This window comes from Equus przewalskii, chromosome 20, assembly GCF_037783145.1.
Source record: "Equus przewalskii isolate Varuska chromosome 20, EquPr2, whole genome shotgun sequence".
NCBI lineage: Eukaryota > Metazoa > Chordata > Mammalia > Perissodactyla > Equidae > Equus > Equus przewalskii.
In genome coordinates, this window is record NC_091850.1 from 177,080 (window position 1) to 197,670 (window position 20,591).

Sequence of the window (20,591 nt, forward strand, 5' to 3'; positions counted from 1 at the left end):
GCTTCCTGATTCTGCACCAAGAAACAGTGCATGACTCCCTCCTGGCCCCTCATGTGGACAAGAGCCCAGGAGATGTGTGGGGACAAGGTTTGGCCTGGCCTTGCTGACCTGGCACCTGAACTCTCAATTGTAACCTTTCACCTCCCACACCTTGGACTGGGAAGGGCAGGGGCAGCTGTAAACTTGGGGTCCAGAGTCATCTTTGCCTGCCCCCCAAATTTCCCCCTCCACCCCACGAGGAAGGTGCTGAGTACTGAGGAGCCAGCATCCATGCTGTGTGACCGTGAGCTTGTTCATAGGCCTCTCTTGACAACACTGGCTCCCCTCCCCCACCTCCATCTGGGCCTGTGGTCAGGTGGGGAGGAAGTAAGCAGGTGTGTGGGGATTGGCTGGCCCAGCCTGGCCCTGCCAGCCTCCCCAGGTCAGGGCCCAGGGGCCGAGACTTCCCAGGAGCAGGGGAGAGGAGCTGTGTGCAGCTGCAGACAGGAGGTGCGGGCTGGGGTCCAGGGCTGGAGGTGCTGGCCTGGGGTGGGGAGGGCGCTGCCCAGGGCAGGGGTGGCTCCAGGGAGTGAGTTGGCCTGAGATGGTGGTTTCCTGTAACTGGCGCCTCTGGCAACCTGCCACTGATTCAGTTTGTGCCTTTCCTCCTTAGTCTCTCTTCCTCTTTATCTCTTCTCCTCTGTCTGTCTCTGTGTCTCTGTCTGTCTGCCTGCCTGTCTGTTTCTTCCTCTCCCTCTGGATTTCCATGGACTCCCTCCCCTCTCTGCGCCCTTCTCTGAGCCCTCCCTGCCCTGGCCCCAGCCCTCGCCATCCCTGCCCCTCCCTGTCCTGCCCCTCACACCCTTGGTCCTCGCTCTCTTTGTGAGCTGTCTGTCTGTGCCTCGAGCTCACCAACACCTGGCTTTTCCTGGGCCCCAGGAGCTCACCCTCCACCCTGTGTGCCCTGCAGGATGCCGCAGCTGAGCCTGTCCTGGCTGGGACTCGGGCCTGTGGCAGCCTCCCCGTGGCTGCTCCTGTTGCTGGTCGGGGCCTCCTGGCTCCTGGCCCGCGTCCTGGCCTGGACCTACACCTTCTATGACAACTGCTGCCGCCTGCGATGCTTCCCGCAGCCCCCCAAACGGAACTGGTTTTGGGGTCACCTAGGCCTGGTTAGTGTGGCAGCAGGAGGGGTCTGGGGAGTCAGGGTGGATCGACTTCCTGAGGGGTCAGGAATGGGGCTCAGGGTTGGGCTGTGGTCTAGGAGAGCGGAAGTGAGAGGGAGGCCCAGGCGGCCCCTCCTTGCTCACTCACTAGTTCCTCTGCTCTGCCATCCCACGCCTTTGCCACGTCCTTGTCCCCACCCCAAGCCTGCTCTGGATCCATCAGTGCAGCTCTGAGAGTCTCCCACATCCTTGTCCCCCACCCCAAGCCTGCTCTGGATCCATCAGTGCAGCTCTGAGGGGCTCCCACGTCCTTGTCCCCACCCCAAACCTGCTCTGGATCCATCAGTGCAGCTCTGAGAGTCTCCCACGTCCTTGTCCCCCACCCTGAGCCTGCTCTGGATCCATCAGTGCAGCTCTGAGGGGCTCCCAGGGCGGGCTGCACAGAGTGTGACCCCCTGGCATTCCCAGTCTGCACCGCTGAGCTTGAGATGGCCTTGGGGGCACTGTCCAGAGTCGGCTCTGCCTGGCCCGTTTCCTTGAGTCTGCTCATGCTGGGCTGCAGTTGCCACACACGAATTAGCTATGGCCTCCCCACCCCCACCCACTGGGCACAGCTCCCCACCCCTTCCTGGGACCCCTTCCTCTCATCTGCCTCTTCCCCCCAAGATGTCTCAATGGGCCCCGTTGCCCAACCTGGAGGAACTAGGCCACTCACTTCCCTTTCAGAGGCCTGTTCCGCTGCCTGCCCACACCCAGGCCTTCACCTTTCACTTGATCCTGCTCATGCTTAATTAAACGTTAATTGTCCAAGTACTTATTATCTATCTCTCCACCTCAATGGCAGCTCTGGTAGCAGACATGGCAGGGCCAGCCCAGGGGCGGGTGGACAGCGGGCACTCACAGCAAGTGTTGAGGACCTGGGTGGAGAACGTGCCTTTACCCGTCTCCGTCATGGCCACAGAGCTGACTGCCTACTCCTCCTGTCCTCTGGACCAGCTGAGGGATGAGTACAACTTTCCTTCCCTTCCCGGGGGGCGAGAGCTGCAGCTCAGGGGAGCACTTCCTGTGATTTCACTGTTCCCGTGACAAAGTTCAGAAGGGGGATGTTCCGAAGCTCATTGTGAGGCATTCCTGGGATTCTGGGTCTTGGGATGTTCTCTGGGCCCTGGGGGCAGCGGGAATGCCGTGGTTCCTGCAGGTCTGCCTCCTCCTCTGAGGGCTGAGCTGTGGGGGCTGGTCATGGACAGTCTTCCCACGTCCAGCTCCCTCACTGTGTTACCTTGGCTGAGTGACTATTCCTCTCTGGGTCAATTCGTTGAAGTGCTTTGAGTGTTTGTCTCAGCATCCTTGGGAGCAGGGAGGGGTCACAGGTGAAAAGTTCAACTACCTGAAAACTCTGGGGCTATTTTTCAGGCTTGGATTGCAGGATGGACTAGGGAATTCACATTACTGGGAGCCATACACCACTGTTTCTCCTCTTGGAGGTCTGAGTATTTTCATGGGAAATTTCAAGATATGTGTGTGTACATAGGTTCAGAAGAGATAGAGAGACAGGATGCATTATGAGAGACAGAGAGACAGACAGGACGCAGTGTGAGAGCTAGAGAGACAGACAGGATGCAGTGTGCACAGTGGCCAGCTTCATAAGGGGTTCATCGGTGGGAGCTGCCCTCTTGAGTGATGGACAGAGCTCCTGTGTGTCTGCTGGTGCTGCCAGGACTGAAATGTCCTGGGTCTGCAAACATCACTACTCGAGGCAGTGGAGTCTGTTTGGAGAAGCAGGATATTAAAGCAGGTGAGAGACACTTGGCCCAGGGACAGGTCCTGAGTCCACCCTCCTGCCCACAAACCTCCCCCTTGAGCGCCTCCCCATGTGGCCGCCCCGGGGATGCAATCACTCCCAGGATGAGGGAAATCCATCTTCTGGAGCCAAGGTCGGCCTCTGTGTGCAGAGCGTGTCTTCTCCCTGTGCCCTGGTTGCTCCCTTGGGACTTGGAGAGGCCTCAGGGACCCTCCTACCCTGAGAGGAAAGGAGCAGCAGGAAGCCAGAATTCCCCCATCCGTGCGGAATCTGGACACAGTGTCCACTGCAGAGGCTGCAGGGGGGACATGCCGTGGCTGCTTCTGGGGAGTGATGGCCCCTCCTTGCTTGCAGGTCACCCCCACTGAGCAAGGCATGAGAGTTGTTACTCAGCTGGTGGCCAACTACCCCCAGGGATCTGTGACCTGGGTGGGCCCCGTCATGCCCCTTGTCACTCTCTGCCACCCCGACATGGTCCCGACTGTCCTCTGCGCCTCAGGTACCCACGCAGAGCTTGTGGTGGTGGCACCGTGGTGCATCCGAGGGCTCCTAGCTTCTCCCTGCAAGCTTCTGTGCAGCCCCTGCAGGACCCTGGCCCTCTGCCCCTCTCCTCTCAGTTGTCTTCCTCTTTCCTTCCTGTTTTCACCAACCCCCATCTCACCAATCCTCCCTCCACTGCTGTTTGCCCCCTGCCCTGCTGTCCTGGGCACCCCTGGGGCCCCAAGAGGCCTCAGTGCAAGTTCTTGTCCTGGGGGATCCTCACTCTTAGAAGACAGGTCTAGACAGAGAGATCCCCGACCTCGAGTGGTGAGGAATGGGCTGGAAGGAGAGGAGTGAGGCAGCGCAGAGGAGAAGCAAGGTCTCTGTGGGGCCAGGCTGGAAGGCTTCCTGGAGCAGGAGTTTCTGCAACTGGGTCTGAAACAATGAGCAGAAATTTTCTAAAGCAGAGGGCAGAGGGGTGCAGTGGGCAAGATAGCATCCGAGGCCCCATGCCAGGCCTGGCCTCAACCCCGTCCACCCCCAGGCCAGAGCTTGAGGGCTTGAGGCTGGTGCAGGATCTGGGCTGCTATTTTCATGATGTCCACCTTTGATGGGTTGATTCCTTCCACTCCCTCCTGTGGCTTGTCCTCTTCAAGCTCATGGCCCTCCTGCTCCAGGCCCCAGGAATCGCCCCAAGGAGACCCCACCCCAGCCAGGTTCCCTTCTGCTGCCCCCTGCCTTTCTCACTTCCAGACAGGCCAGGCTGAACAGGGGAACAGGCAGCAGCTGACAGGGACCTTGGCTCCAACACCAAAATGCTGGGCGACTCTAGGCAGGTCCCTGGCTCTCTCTGGCTGCCAGTCTCTTTCAGCTGTGAGTGGTGGAATCTCTACCCTGTATGGTCTAAGCAAAGAAAGGGAATCGACTGACTGTTCAGGTCAGGGATCTTGTCTTCAGGCACGGCTGGATCCAGGTCTCAGACAGTGTCATCAGGAGTCGGTCTTCGTCTGTTAGTTCCGTGTCCCTCTGTGATGGCTTCACTCTCACGCTGGTCAAGATGAGTCCCAGAAGCTCAGCTCCCATGGAAACACGAGCTCGTTCCCAACAGTTCCAGGAAGAGCTGCAGGACTCGCTTTAGTTTGCCTGCTTAGGTCACAGGACCAGTTCCTCATGCAGTCACTGTGACTCCGATTGCCCGGATCGGCAGGCATAGGGTTCTCAGAGCTATTGTTCTGGGGTTCAAGGCAGTTCGATGGGTAAGAACTCAGGCCCTGGATTCAGACAGACCTGGGCTCAGGTCTCAGGCACACCACTTACGACCTGGAAGGCTGTGGGCAAGTGACTTCATATCGTTCAGAGCCTCAGTCTCCTTATCCAGAAAACGGGGATAGGAGACAAGTCAGGTGAACATGGATTCGGGATTCAAATGGGGAAGGACCCTTTCTGTCCCTGTAACTGAGGCACCTCAATTGTCGTGTATGGAAGGTGTGGGGAGGGATCCCAGGAGGAGGATGAGCTGCTGGGTGGGATTCACGGGGCTCAGGTCTGGGTCTCTGCTCTGCAGGTCCTTCCCTCTGGCCACCTGGAAGGGTGGTTCAGTTCCTCTTTGTTCCTCTCCAGATTCGGAGCTCGGAGGAAGGTCTCCTGTACACACAGGACCTGGCGAGGACCTATGGGGACGTGTGCTGCTGGTGGGTGGGGCCCTGGCATGCGGTCATCCGCATCTTCCACCCCACCTGCATCAAGCCGGTGCTCTTTGCTCCAGGTAGACACCCCACTGGCCACAGCTTGCCTGCTGCTGAGGTCTCTGTGCTGCCTTCAGCTGGGCAGGCGACCTGGTGCAGACAGGAGGGGCCGTGGTGGAGATCACACTGCCTCTGTCTTACCTAGATCCCCACTTGCCTGACCGCTGGTTGTGTCTGCTCATGCCGAGGCTGTGTCTGTGTGATGTCTGCTGTATGGCCCGTCTGGTCACATTTGCATTTCCACCTGGGTCCTAGTTACAGCTGGTATATGTTACACTTGGTTACACGTGGTATATGTTATATTTGGTTACAGCTGCTATATGTTTACTCCTTGGATCAAGTGGCGATGGTCTCAGTCATGTCTAGGGCTCAGCTGTGGTCAGGGACATCGAGGCATGTTGGAGTCTGTCTGGGTCTTGTCTGATGCCGCCTGAGTGTGTCTGGTTCTCCTGCTGGTCGTGTCTGGGTTACGTTTGGGGTTTGTCTGATCTCTGCGACCCGGGTCCCTGAGAGAAATGCCTGAGACCTTATATGAGTCTTGTCTGAGGCAGGTCTTAGCATATTTCTGGATCACAACTGGTCCACGTCTGTGACATTAATGGGACTGCGTTTAAGTCCTGTCTGTAGGACATGCTGAGGTCATGTCTTCGGGTCCATGTCAGAGCACGTTGTGTGATGTCAGGGTGTGTCATGCATGTTGTTTCATGTCAGGACATGTTAGTGCATGGTGAGGCCATGTCAGCTGTCCCAGGAGATGTGAGAGTTGGGCAGACACAGTGTCCCAGGTCCCTGTGAAGGTGTTTTGTAGAGTGCTGGGCTGTGCTCGGGTGTTTAGAACATCTTGGAACCTGTAGGAGCCATGCTGAGCCATGCTGGGGCACGTTGTGCCATGTTGGGATGCATCTAAGCACGTAGGGGTGCGTCTGTGGCATCTGCCCTTGCTCTACTCTACAGTGCAGCCTGGTGTGCTCCCCCTTCACCTCGCCCCTCCTCCCAGCTTCCTCTGCTCTTGCCCCACTCCGTCTAGGCTGGGCATGGAGGGGGAGTGCACACGTCTGGCTGGGGCCCCATCTTGCCTCAAAAGGCCCTCCCCTCCCCCGCTCCATGGCCCCTGATGGCTTATCTCTCATGTCAGCTGCCATCGCGCCTAAGGACATGGTCTTCTACAGATTCCTGAAGCCCTGGCTGGGTGAGTAACTGCGTGTGAGGGGATTGGGGACAACCTTGGGGGCCAGGGGAAGGCCCTCCCTTGCTCACTCTCTGTGGCTGCCCCTACCAGGGGATGGGCTCCTGCTGAGTGGTGGGGACAAGTGGAGCAGGCACCGCCGCATGCTGACACCCGCCTTCCACTTCAACATCCTGAAGTCCTACGTGAGGATTTTCAATGACAGTGTGAACATCATGCATGTGAGTCTCTTGAACCCAAGCTCCTACCTGGAGCCTCGGGGGCAATGGGGGCTCAGAGACATCTTGTCTGGAATTCTGGCTCTTCTGGGTAGCTTTGGGGCCATTGCTTCTCCCTTCTGAGCCTCGGTTTCCTCAGCTGTAAACTGGGGATAATGAGCCTCACTTTGCAGGGTGATCAAGATGACGTAATGGACTCCTGTCCCTGGCACATAGTAGGTGCTCATGTGCTAGTTTCTATGTTTCCCTCTCAGAAGCCTTGGAATCCTGAGACACTGTTGACGATAGTGATGAATATTGCATGTTGAGTCCTGAATATGGAGTAACAAGCCACTTTTCAATATATAAGGTTTCATTATTGCTAACAAGTCTACGAGTCAGTGAGCTGCTTCTTCTGGACGTGGATGGGGTCACTCATGTATCTGTGGTCACTTGTGGGTCAGGTACTTTGCTGTTCTGGGCTCAGTCCTCTCATGTGTTTGGGGCCTGGTTGGCTGCAGGCTGGTCTAGGATGCTCTCAGCTGGGACAATCCTCTCGTGTGGTTCCCTCCCTCCAGAAGGCATTTCAGGCTGTTCACACGGCAGAGGCCGGGTTCCGAGAGGCTGAGAGGAAGCTGCAATGCCTCTTGAGCTGAAGGTTTAGGATGATCACTCATCATTTTTACCACATTGGCCAAAGCAAGTCCAAAGGCCAGCCCAGAATGAAAGGGTGGTGAAATGGGTGCCTTCTCCTCATGGAAGTTCACAGGCACATTGCAAAGGGTGGATGTAGGGAGGTGAAGCCTTGGACGTGGGGGTTTTGTGAAGCGCCTGGGACTTTTCCACACTTGCGAGCTAACAAGTAAGCTCATTACTGTTTTGTGGATCCTGCCAGAAGACATGAGACTCCTGAACCAGAGACAAAGGACAATTTATTACTCATGGCTCAGCAAACGGCACGTGCCTATTGTTGGTTTGCATTCTTTCTCCATGTCCCCAAATCCCATGAGGACAACACAGGTGGGCTTCCACGGATGCCTGCTCATGCAGTATGTTGCAATGCACAGGAGGAGCACTAGGTTTAGGGACTGTGTGAGTTTCATAGCAATAGGAAGCAAGCCTGATATGTGCCCGGGGGGAGACATTTCCTCTTCCCTCAATGTTGTTTGCTGCAAACACAACTCTGAGAAATGGCCCAGGTAAAAAACATGTTTTTGGCATACCCAGCAAGAATGTGCAGGGTGCTCAGGGCCCATGGAAGACTACCGCTACCAACATAGGGGACAGTATCCTAGCCAATTTATAACAATAGGATGATGAAAGCTAGCATTTATTGAGCACATTCTATATGCTAGAAGTTACATGGCAATTCCATGACGTGTGCTGTCTAATTTAATTTTCATGTCCCTGTGAGGTGGAGATTCTTTTTCCCCATTGCAGATGGTGAAACTGAAGCTGAGAGAGGTTAGGGAGTTGCTTGAGTTCACACAGACGGCAAGTGAGCTAACAAGCGGAGCTGGGATTCCAACCTGGTTTGTCTGACACAAAAGCAGGTCATCTGACCTGTCACTGAGGATTTGACAAGTGGAGCCCAGAGGAAGGCAATGAGCTGGCCAAGGGTGCACAGAGTGTAACAGGCAGAGCCAGGACTGGAATGCAGGTCTCCTGACTCCCAGCCGTGGGGTCTTCATGTCCTCACAGTAACAGCGTCCACTCCCACTCATGCCTGGTCCTCCACAGGACAGGTGCTTGGGTTCAAGAGGCCGGGTCTGGGGAGCCCATCCTGGTGTTGGGTTGGGGCGGGGCTGAGGGGAGGCCAGTCCCAGCCCTGGCTCTGCCGCTTCTCTGTCCAGGCCAAGTGGAAGCGCCTGGCCTCGGAGGGCAGTGCCCATCTGGACATGTTTGAGCACATCAGCCTCATGACCCTCGACAGTCTGCAGAAATGTGTCTTCAGTTTCGACAGTAACTGCCAGGAGTGAGTCCTTGCCCAGGGCCAGGGAACACGCTCTATAGATGCAAGGGAATAGATGGGGGAAGACTGACCATGGCAATCAGAAGGGCCTTCCTGGGTGACAAGGGTCCAAGCTGGACACTGAATGGGGGAATGGAAAAGGGAAAGAGCAATATTTTCAGGTAGTTAGAAATGTTTAATACAGGACAGGAGGCTAGGATGAGCAGAGTGTGTGCAACAGTAAGGAGACACCTGGGAAATGGGGTTGGAGGTATAGGTGGGGGTAGATCTTAATGACATTGAAAAGCTAGGCAAAGCGCTATCAACTTGCTTGAGGTGTCCAGGGAACCATGGAAGGTGTTTGAGCAGATGAGGGTCAAGCTGAGCTTGGACGTCTGACTCTAGAGAAGACTTGTGTAGACACAGGTGGTGTTGACACTGGATGCATGGAGACTCAGGAGGAGGCTAGGTCCATTGTCAGTTGGGAGAGGACAAGGTCTGAGCTGTGTGGACGGTTTTGGAAGGAGAAGGGGCAGATATTGGTAGGAGAGAGAGGAGAGAAGCGTGATGTCTCAGCTGTGCCCTGGGCACCTGGCACATGGAGGCAGCTCACAGAGACTAGGAAGCAGGGAGAGAAGAAAGACTGGAGAGTCATGTCTCCTGGATCCTCCCCACCATCCATCTGTGGGGCCATCTGTTCCTGGAGACTCAGTTTCCCCATGGGCTGTCGGACCTGGCTTCTGGTGGGAGGTGCTTCCTGGGCTTCAGGTGAGCTAAGTTGTTGCCTCCCTTCATGCCCACATCCTGCAGGAAGCCTAGTGAATATATTGCTGCCATCTTGGAGCTCAGTGCCCTTGTGACAAAGCGGCACCAGCAAATCATCCTGCACATGGACTTCCTGTACCACCTCACCAGTGACGGACGGCGCTTCCGTAGGGCCTGCCGCCTGGTGCATGACTTCACAGATTCTGTCATCCAGGAGCGGCGCCGCACCCTCCCTGATCAGGGTCTTGATGACCTCCTCAAGGCCAAGGCTAAGGTCAAGACTTTGGACTTCATCGATGTGCTCCTGCTGGCTAAGGTGGGCTTCTCTGGGACCTGAATTCAAGAAGTAGAATGCACCTTGATTTCAAATGCGAGATAGAAGAACTTGGACCTGACCCAGAGGGAAGTGGGGAGCCATGGAAGGTGCTTGAGGACGGGAGGGATGGGTCAGGGGTATGTTTTAGAGATGACTGTGTGGAATGCAGGCTCTGGGGAGCTGTTAAGTGTGAAACTGATGCTGGGCAGGGCCTGAGACTTTACTCTACTTAATAAGTTAGTCATATACAGATATACATATGACTAACTTATGAAGTCTAATATATATATATTATATCTATGTCAGAACCCTGGCTCAGAGCAGCCCACTTATTGCTCACAGCAGTAACAGTAGCCAGAGCAGAAGTGTGGCTCTGGTTCCCAATTTCCAAGTTCCTGTGAGGGTGGCGTGATGTTTTTACCTGTGCATGCAGCCATGCTTGCATCACGAGAGAGGTGCACCCACAGTATGAACCTTGGAACTTAGGACAGCTGACTCATCTGTCCCTTCTTCCTTATGGTGAGAGAGACAAGGAGAGGAGGAGAAGGAGAATCTTCTGGAATATAAGCAGATCTTCAGTGAGAAGGCAAAGTCTGTAGGTTCTGTAGGGTTATCTCCAGGGGAGATAAGGAATCTCTGGATCTACCATCCAACAACGTGAGCAAATGGCTCTGGAGCGATGCTCAATGTCTAACTTCCAAGGCAAGTTGCCAGTCAATCATCCTGCAGCTTGGGTTGCCAATATATTTTTCTCAGAAAGCCTTCATCACGTAGAACCATGGAAATGTTCATGGATCATTGATTCCTCCCACCAGGGACAAGAGAGGAGGCAAGGATGCCAAGGAGGAGGCCTGTGGGGTGGGGCCTCTGGGGATAGGGACCAAGGAAGGTCCAGGAGTGCAGGGTTGGCTTGGGTTCCTGGGTGGATGATGGAGCTTCAGAGATTGTCTCAGGGCCCCTAGGAGCCGGTGATGTGGGGGGTCTTGCTTTCTCTCCAGGATGAAGATGGGAAGGAACTGTCAGATGAGGACATCCGAGCTGAAGCTGACACCTTTATGTTTGCGGGTGAGATTACAGAAGGGGCAGGGGTTTCTCTATCCCAGGGACTTGGCTGGTGGCCCCTGGACCAGCCCATAGTCCCCCATCCTCCCTGAGGGCCTCAATGTAAGGACGCTGTCCACCTTCTGGTGCTGAAGCCTCCCAGAAACGCAAACTTGTCTGGCTGCCTCTCAGGACATGACACCACAGCCAGCGGCCTCGCCTGGGTCCTGTACAACCTCGCGAGGCACCCGGAGCACCAGGAGCGGTGCCGGCAGGAGGTGCGAGAGCTCCTGAGGGACCGCGAGCCTAAAGAGATTGAGTGGTGAGTGCAGGTGCACATGGTCTATTCCTGACACCCTCTGCTGGCTCTGCGCCCCAGCTGGGAGTGGGAAGGTCTTTTCGTCCATTCTGTGATTTTTGCTTAGTGGGAATAGGAGCAGAGCCCAGAGGTGGGGTCAGGTACCCAGCCCGGGTCTCTAAGGACAGGTTACAGCCTTCTGGGTAGAAGATCTGGACGGCAAGAGAATTAGTGCAATGTGTGAGGGCAGATCATGCCCCTTAGAACCTGTTCAGAGAGTGAACCTCCCTTCTGCTCCCTTACTTTTCTCTCTGAAATCACATTCTTTCAAACATCTTCACCGCCTGGATGTTTGCTGGGCTCCTAACTCCTATCATATTGTTCAGTCCAGTGTTCACAGGGGACACCTGAGGATTGAAGTCACTCAACTCTTGTCCATGAACACCTGCTCCTTCATCCACCCAGTCCCCATTCAGTGAACACTGCCATACTGCCTGCCCATCCCCAACTCTGTGCCGTCCCCAACTCTTCCCAGCCCTATCCTGTGTCCTGGAGACCCGGGAAGCACCCAGACCTGGCCTGTGCCTTCCAGGAGCTCCCAGCCTGGAGGGGGATCGTCCCAGGTCAGGACACTCCCAGTCCACATGGGCAGGACCTGTGTTCAGAGCAGATAGGCAAGACTGAGGGTGGAGAGAGTTCTCAGCTGAGACCTTGAATGCTGATCAGTAGACATTTGGGTGTAGTTGTGTGCGGTTCTGTCAAGAAGATAGTGTGGGCAAAAGTGATGGGGAGGGGAAGGGCACAGGAAGAGGGAGAGGGGGAGGGAAGGTAGCAGAGAGGGAGAGACAAAGAGCGGGAGAGAGGGAGGGAATGGAGGAGGGGGAAGGAGAGAGAGAGAAAGGAGAGGGAAGGAGGGAGCAAGAGAGGGAGAAAGAGAGTGGGGGATGGAGAGACAAAGGAAGGGAAGGAGAGAGGAAGGGAGGGAGAATGAGAGAGAGAGAGAGTGACTCATGGTGAGATGATGAGGCTGGGAGATGGCAGGAGAGGCCGGTTGTGGAAGACTTTAGTGAAATGTTAAGGGCTCCATCTTTAACTCAAAGGCAATGGAGAACCAAGGAAAGTGTTTGAGCAGCAGGAGGACAGGTGAGATCTGGGTAGCAGAGAGAGATTTCTAGGGCTGGGGGGCCTGCTGGAGAGGACAAGCTGTAGGATCGGGCCCAGGGAGGAGATTCGAGGCCTGAGCCAGGCCAGGGGCTGGGGGATGGTGAGGAGATGTTGGACTGGACAGGCGTTTTGGAGGAAGTGTTCACTCCAAGTCTTGCTCAGCACAGCGGTCCTGTGAGGTGGAGAAACACTTTTATTGTTTTTAATCCAAGACTTAACCAAAATTATGCACTTAGTAAAAAAGAAGAGTGCAAAAGAATTTGCAATAAAAATGGACTTCCTTCTTAATCTGCACCCTGTGGGTAACTCTTGTCAATGAATTCCTGTGCCTCCTTTTAGAAGACATCTATCCTTAGACCCACATTTATATGACTCCTCTCTTTCTGTCTCTGTCCAGGTGGGAGTTCAGGTGTGCACATTAAAAGTATAACTTTGAACTCTTTACTTTTTCTTGAAGAATGAGTTTTGGAAAAGTGGTTTTGAATGACATAAACCACGGTGAGAACAAGTTCTTATTGCACTAAATGAGACATTACAGAGAAGACTAGGGTTATCCTTGACACAGTAAGTTTGGTTAACGTCCATCACCACACACAGTTACAAACTTTTCTTTCTTGTGATGAGAACTTTCAAGATCTACTCTTTTAGCAGCTTTCAAATATATAATACAGTATTGTTAATTAAACTCACTGTGTTGTACCTTACATCTCTTTGGGCTACTTTGGGCTAATTTTTATGAAGTCAGATCTGTCAGAATTTTCTTTTGCAGACATTCCCTCCATCCATACCCTAGGGTTCTGTGGGTTTCCTTAACTAGATGTTAAGTTTTCACGTATTCATGTGTCTGTCTCTCAGCTTTCTATTCTGTTCCATGGGTCTATTTTCCTCTCCTTGCAGAGGTGCTACACTGTTTTTTTAACTCCTGCATATTTGTGATAAATCTTAACATACAGTAGAGTTCCTCTTCTTTTTAATCTTTCAATTTTAAATTGACTTAGCTCTTCATCGCCTTTTATTTTCCCAGAAACAATTTTGGAGTAGGTTTATCAAGTTCTTTAAAATGTCAGGTACATTTTCATTTGAATTGCATATATTCTACTGGTTGACTTGAATGTATGATTGGCCTGTGGAAAATGGATTATTGCACAATATTAACACACACTATCCCAGAGTGTGGAATGGATATCCGTTTCTGGATATTCAAAAAATCTTTAGTTTGTTAATAGAGTCTAAAATTTTTGCATAGACATTTTATGCACATTTTGTTAAATTAATCCTTAGATATATTTGTTGCTATGGTGAATCATATCTTCTATTTGGATTGAGAGAAGTTTATAAATTCAGTAGGAACATGCAGATTTCAGATTTTTGCCAATTTTAATCCAGGTATTCTATATAAATATTATTATAATCTTCTCTCTTGTTGTCTTTTCTAATTGGTTGTTGCTTATACATAGAAAAACCAATAATTTGTGCCTATAAATTTTGTGCCTAATGAATATAGTAAATACCAAAGAGGGAGTCTCATGTAAATAGGAAAAATGAAGATCGTTTAATTAAAGATCTTGGAACAACTGGGAAGCTACCTGGAAAACAGTTAATTCAAACTGTGTTTATGTATTATAAGAATACAACATCTAGATGAATCAAAGATTTAAAATAAAAAATAAAGGAGTCTTAAAACTCTAGTTCTAGTCTAAAAACCCTGGAAAAATTGTTTTATAGTTCCAGGGTAGGGAAGGCCCTATTTTTTAAACTGTATTCTATTTTACTTTTTATCAAGATTATGATAGTTTACAACATTGTGAAATTTCAGTTGTACATTATTATTTGCCAGCCATATTGTAGGTGCACCCCTTCACCCTTTGTGCCCACCCTCCCAGTCCCCCTTTCCCCTGGTAACCACTAATCTGTTCTCCTTGTCCACATGTTTAACTTCCGCATGTGAGTGGAGTCATACAGAGATTGTCTTTCTCTATCTGGCTTATTTCATTTAACATAATACCTCAAGGTCCATCCATGTTGTCATGAATGGGACAATTTTATCCTATTTTATGACTGAATAGTATTCCATTGTATATATATACCATATCTTCTTTATCCACTCATCAGTCAATGGGCACTTCGGTTGCTTCCACGTCTTGGCTATTATGAATAATGCTGCAATGAACATAGGGTTGCATGGGTCTCTTTGAATTGCTGATTTCAAGTTCTTTGGATAGATACCTAGTAGTGGGATGGCGGGGTCATATGGGATCTCTATTTTTAATTTTTTGGGAAGTCTCCATAGTGTTTTCCACAGTGGCTGCACCAGTTTGCATTCCCACCAGCAGTGTATGAGGGTTCCTTTTTCCGCACAACCTCTCCAACATTTGTTATTTTTGTTTTGGTTATTTTAGCCATTCTAACGTGTGTAAGGTGATATCTTAGTGTAGTTTTGATTTGCATTTCCCTGATGATCAGCGATGATGAACGTCTTTTCATGTGCCTATTGGCCATCCATATATCTTCTTTGGAGAAATGTCTGTTCATGTCTCCTGCCCATTTTTTGATCAGGTTGTTTGATTTTTTGTTGTTGAGTTGTGTGAGTTCTTTACATATTATGGAGATTAATCCTTTGTTGGATATTTGGTTTGCAAGTATTTTTTTTCCCATTTGGTGGGTTGTGTTTTTGTTTCAATCCTGTTTTCCCTTGGGGAAGGCCCAACTTTTGTCACAAGTCCCAGGAGATAGACAAGAAGAGATTGATATGCTATTAAATGAAAAAGATACAGAGCAGTATTTGTAGTATATAATATGCCATTTTATAACTTTTTTTAAGATGCAAAAACATAACTCTGGAAGGATACATCAAAAATAACAATCTAATCAAACTATAAAGAGGGGAAATGAGTGGTGTTGGGCCACAGGGACAGTGTTTTATAGATTTCTAATTTGAACCAGTTAACTGTATCAGCTATTAAAAATTCAAATCACCACACAACAAGAAGGGAGTGAAAGAAAAAGAATTCAGCCCCGTTACCAGATCTTTGATGCTTATAATTTTTTTTCTGGGGGACTCTCATGTTTTCTAAGTGTAAAATCACTCTCTACCAAAAGTGACATGTTTATCCCCACATTTCGAATTGTGCTACGCTCCTTTTTTCCCTTGTCTAATTGCATTAGCTCGTATCTCTAGCACGGTGATAAATAAGAGCAAAACATTGGAGCTGTTTCTTTCATTTCTTAATAATTCCTTTGCCTTTTGATTTTACTTTCTTGCCATAAAAATTATTTTATTTTATGCAAATTTGAAAACCATTTTATGGTTGGCTTTTGGGTGTTGTGTTTTGCTCAGAAAAGCTTTAAAAAATATCTAGCTGATGTTCTCAGTCTGGCACTTGTGTAATATTGCTCTTCTTTCAAACCACAGTATTGAGATGTGACTGACATACAAAAAGCTGTTCACATTTAATGTACACAACTTAGTGAGTTTGGAGATGTGTGATCCATCTGGAATTTATCCTGTTATAGGAGTGAGGGTCAGAGGAAGGTGGAGAGAGGCTCTAACGGGGCAGGAGGAGGGCTGAGGGGTCTCTGTTTTGGCTCCCTGGATAATTGTTCAGGGGTTTCCTTAGGGACGACCTGACCCAGTTGCCCTTCCTGACCATGTGCATCAAGGAGAGTCTGCGGTTGCATCCCCCAGTGACAATGGTCTCCCGCTGCTGCACCCAGGACATTGTGCTCCCGGATGGCCGGGTCATCCCCAAAGGTGCCCTCAACGTCAAGGGGAAGAGCATCCTGGGCAGGAAAAGGGGCCCGTCTGCCAGCGGGGGACCTCTTCCTGACCGGCCCCTCGTCTCCCACAGGTGTTATCTGCCTCATCAGCATTTTCGGGACCCACCACAACCCATCCGTGTGGCCAGACCCTGAGGTGCTGCCTCCCCCCACTCTCATCCTTGTCTGCTCCCCTAAGGGGACCCAGGGGAGGGCGCAGGGTTCTGACCTGACAAATGAGACATCACCTCCCCCCATCATACACACGTCTGACTCTCCAAGGCTGGAGGTCCTGGGAGAACCCACCCAGCAGCCCTGTCTTGGCCTCGCCCCCAGGTTTATGATCCCTTTCGCTTCGACCCAGAAAACACCAAGGAGAGGTCACCTCTGGCCTTTATTCCCTTCTCAGCGGGGCCCAGGTGAGGACGGCAGGCATCTGAGGTGGGGATGTGGTGATGGGGGCGGGGGTCTGGGATTGAGATCCCAACATGACCGTGAGGGCGGGAAAAGGGGAAAAGTGAAGATGGGCAGAGTTCCAGCTCTCCTTCCCCCCTGCCCCGGAGGTTATGGGTAATGGTCTGGGGCCTGGGGTCCTCGGTGTGCTCAGAGCCCCTGCCCCCTGTCTGCTGGTCTGAGCTCGGGCTGCAGGCTGGGCCAGGCTCAGGGGATGTGCAAGCCCTGGCGGAGGCCCAGGCTTCTCTCTGCCTGCGGGCAGGGATGGAGGTCTCTGGACAGGTTCCAGGCGCGATGGTTCGGGCATGGGGGTCCCGGGACAGGTTCCGGCGCGATGGCGCGGGGATGAGGGTCCCGGGCGCCGTCGAGCCCCCACTCCCGCCGCAGGAACTGCATCGGGCAGACGTTCGCCATGACGGAGATGAAGGTGGTCCTGGCGCTCACGCTGCTGCGCTTCCGCGTCCTGCCGGCCGGGGAGGAGCCGCGCCGGAAGCCGGAGCTGATCCTGCGCGCCGAGGGCGGACTGTGGCTGCGGGTGGAGCCGCTGAGCGCGGGCCCCCAGTGACCCGCGGCCTCCCGACCCGGGATCCACCCCGACCCCACACCTCACTGTGCAGATTCCCAGGAATAAATCTGTGCTGTCACCTCTGCCCCAGCCTATCGGGAGCCAGCAGGGGGCGGTGTTGGCTGTGGAGGACGGGGAGGGGACGTGGTGGGTGGAGGCAGGGCCGGTGTCTCTGAGTCAGACACCCTGCCTGCTTCTCCCGCTGACCACTTGGCCCCACGCCGCTCAAGGGTTCTTCTAGAAACCAACGAGGGACTTCATCCTGTGGGCAGTAGGGAGCTGTGGGAGGTGTCTGAGCAGGAGGGGGCCAGGGTGGAGGACGGACGTAAGGGGCACTTTTGAGGCTCTGAGCCGGGTAGGAGAACCTGTGCTCTGAGCACTCTGACCTCGGTTCCATCTCCTAATATACCCAATCTTTCCTCACCTCAGAACCCTTCGCTGTGTATCTGTGGTTACTGTGTTACTGTCTTGACTTGAACATGACAAGCCGGATGCTTTATAGTGTGTTGTGTTGTCTGTCCCTGTTGCAGTGTCTGCTGTTTTTGCTGGTTTTCACTCCTAGGGTCAGTGTTCTTGTGTGCCTGGTTACCACTGCCGGGGTAGTGGCTGCCATATTTGAAATAATATCCGTCGAATTTGAAGGAGGCAGCTTTCTGTAAGAGGAATCCTAGGAGCCGTGCTGGGTGAGGATGAAGTTAAATGAAGTTCAAGGCTCATGGTGCCCAAGGCCACCAGGAAGATTAAAGTCAAGCCGCAGTGACACTTGCAGGCTCCTCCTCTTCCATTTGCTGTCATGCTGAGGGTGGAGCTTTGTGAGGTCTCCACCAACGTGAGGAGCGCTCCCCTCCTGGCCTCTCCCTGGGCTCTGCCTTTTCTCTCCCCACCACGAGGACATCCAAACAGGGATTCACATTTTCTTGGCTGGAGAAATGCCTCCAGGGTAATAAAATGAACATGATGTTCATTTTATCTCTGGGTTTCTGTTTTCATTTGAGTAGTGTCTTCCTAATTCTTTACTGTCTTTTCAGGTCGTTATTCATTTAAGAAACTGGGAAGGTATCCAGCTTTGAGAGTTGTTTTTAGAAACCTGAAAGTTTAATCCGAGTAGCCTGGCTTTCCATTCATGGAAAACAGAAGTCTCAATTGGGATTTTAAGTGGTCGTGGTCCAGTTATGACTCCACTCTTGCATGTAGTAGGAATGGTGGTTGCCTTTAAGCGTATAGATTTCCAGGCCATATGAGCCCACAGCAGGTTAGGGGGAGTCCTGCACATCACCCAGACTCTGGACTCTGGGCTGAACGGAGGCAGCAGGTGGACTTTGGGTTTGACTCCCTTGGGATGTTGTGAGTGTGTTCCTTGTATAGGAAGCAGGGTACACACGGGATGTTTTGGTAGTCAACAGGACGGCCTGTTCGGGGACTGCTAATTGTGTATCAGGATACGCATTTTGCTCTCTTAGAATCCTTAGTTTTTAGGTATGTGCATGGCTGGCTGTAACACAAATCATACCTGAAGGCTTTTCTTGAAGGTAGACTGGTTAAAGAACTGTACCGTGTCCCATATGGAGAAGTCAAAGACTACATGGTAATTCCGGGAACCTTCTTGAAGAGACAGCTGAGATGCTCTCCCTGTCCAGTCTTCCCCTCTCCTCCTTCCTGTTGCGTGGACCATTGAGGTGGTGACTGGAGCTCCATCTTGGGTCACAAGGACAAGACTACTCTTTGGAGCAGGTGGAGCAGACACCTCGATGCCATCAGGGTCAAATGACCCTGGATCAACCACACCCTGGAGTTGTACTACCAATGTCACAATCTCAGTCTGCTCTTTACCAGCTGTGTGGCTTGTGGAGAATTGTTTCTCTCTCTGAGCCTCAGTTCCTTTCCTGTGAAGTGTAGGCACTTTACCGCACTGCTGTGGAGACTGAATAAGCAGGCATACACAGCATGACTGGGTCAATATCTGGTGGGCATCAGCACTCAGTGAGGGTTACTTTCCTCCCTTTCGACCCTCTTTTTGTATCCAATCCTAAAATTTAAAATGTTTTAAAGTCGTGAAGCTTACATTTAAGTTTTGAGGAATGTGGCACCCAGATGTTGAAGAGACGTATGATTGGAAGATTCAGTGAGTCCAAAATATCCATAGTTATGTCTGAGAAATTACAAGGGCGTTCGATGTGAAGCTGGCCTGAAGCTAGGAAGTGAAAATGGTTTTTTCGCTCAGAGAAGCATGACCCGGACTTCATTTTAGTCTGGACATTCCAGGAAGCGGGGTTCACGCTGGTCTGCAATAGGGAGAGGAATGTGGAGGGGATGGGAATGAGGCTGTTTCCTTCAGCACCTGGCACAGTGGCCGTCCCTGGACTGGCTCCTGTCAGGCTGTAGCGGGTCCGGGGGTACAGGGTACAAGTCTCAGAGCCTGTCAGGAGCCCACAGATCGAGGGCCTGGACTGGTTGGGTAAGAAGCACATGAAAAGTTACTCAGCATCACAGCCACTAGGGAAATGCCAATCAATGCCACAATTGATACCACTTCACAACCACTAGGATGGCAAGAAAATAAAAAAGGGAAAATAACAAGTGTGGATGAGGATGTGGAGTGATTGGGACCCTCAGACACTGCTGGTGTGAATGTAAAATGGTGCAGCCATGAGGGAAAACCGTTTGTTGGTTCCTCTATAAATTTAACCTAGAATTACCATATGACCCACGCCCAGGTATATTCCCCAAAGAATTGAAAACAGGTGTTCAAACCAAAATTTGTACATGAAAGTCCACAGTGACACTATTCACAACTGCCAAAAGTTTGATTTTTGGGAAATAATCCAAATATTCATTAACAGATGAATGGTAAGCAAAATGTGGTTCATCCACACGAAGGAATATTGTTTGGTCATAAAAAGGAATGAAGCACCGACACATCCTACAACTGGGATGAACATGGAAAGCATGATGTTAAGTGAAAGGAGCCAGACACAAAAGGTCACATATTGTACAATTCCATTTATGTGAAATGTCCAGAATAGGCAAATCCATGGAGAGAGCAAGCAGATTGGTGTTCGTCAGGGGCTTGGGGGTGGGGGAATGCGGACTGACTGCTAATAGGGATGAGGCCTGGGTTTTGGTGATGAACATGTCTTGGAGCTCGATAGAAGAGGTGGTTGCACAACATTGTGAATGTCCTAAATGCACGGAATTGTGTGCTTTACAGGGGCTAAAATGGTGAATTTCATGTTATGCGAATTTTACCTCAACCAACACCCTGCTATTTTATCATATATCTATTTGTTAATCTGGTTTTTTAACTTAATAATATATTGTGAACCTCTTTCCATGACTTTACCTTATCTTTCCAACACATACAATCCTCATCTTGGGGACTTGAAGATCGTTAATTGTGAAGTGTTCAAGCCACTCTTTATTTTTTTTAATGGAATTATGTTAGAAAATAACTTAAAAGTTTGTCTCGCTTTGCAAGAATTCTCGTTATTCACATTGATGGCTTGAGATATTGCTATTGATTATATTGATCATAAACTGAGTTACTCTTAGTCAAATAACTTTTGGTGGAGAAATTTCATTGTTATAGCAATAGATATACATATATTCATGTAAGAGGTGGGTGTGCTTAAACACCTTTCATAGAACATATATGGCCTGGTGACTTTGCAGACAGCGACATTTTTGGTCCTATCAACAGAGGTAGACCACTGAGAAGGGAAAAAGTGATGATA

At 51.2% G+C, this 20,591-nt stretch overlaps 1 protein-coding gene across 10 annotated transcripts; it reads left to right on the plus strand.

Moving 5' to 3' along the window:
- Positions 1–358: 358 nt before the first annotated feature.
- On the plus strand, positions 359–16,939 carry LOC103545773 (cytochrome P450 4F3). Of its 10 annotated transcripts, none has more exons than XM_070586368.1 (13): positions 359–489; positions 950–1,148; positions 3,298–3,442; positions 6,304–6,357; positions 6,448–6,575; positions 8,405–8,526; positions 9,313–9,583; positions 10,582–10,648; positions 10,817–10,946; positions 15,704–15,837; positions 15,935–15,999; positions 16,179–16,261; positions 16,683–16,939. In XM_070586368.1, the coding sequence occupies exons 2-13, from the start codon at positions 951–953 to the stop codon at positions 16,858–16,860; spliced, it is 1,575 nt and encodes a 524-aa protein (XP_070442469.1). In that variant the 5' UTR covers positions 359–489; position 950; the 3' UTR covers positions 16,861–16,939. The 10 variants fall into 10 exon arrangements, with proteins under 10 accessions (XP_070442469.1, XP_070442474.1, XP_070442475.1 ...); XM_070586367.1 differs by having other exon boundaries at positions 386–489; positions 919–1,148; XM_070586366.1 differs by lacking the exon at positions 3,298–3,442 and adding an exon at positions 5,044–5,188 and having other exon boundaries at positions 395–489; positions 15,692–15,837.
- The last annotated feature ends 3,652 nt before the right edge of the window (positions 16,940–20,591 follow it).

Excerpts from the sequence above, each read along its gene's own strand:
- LOC103545773 (XM_070586366.1), top strand. The coding sequence starts at position 951 with ATGCCGCAGCTGAGCCTGTCCTGGCTGGGACTCGGGCCTGTGGCAGCC. Across the intron at positions 6,358-6,447 it reads ATTCCTGAAGCCCTGGCTGG|GGGATGGGCTCCTGCTGAGT; the intron begins GTGAGTAACTGC and ends TGCCCCTACCAG. Across the intron at positions 6,576-8,404 it reads ACAGTGTGAACATCATGCAT|GCCAAGTGGAAGCGCCTGGC; the intron begins GTGAGTCTCTTG and ends TTCTCTGTCCAG.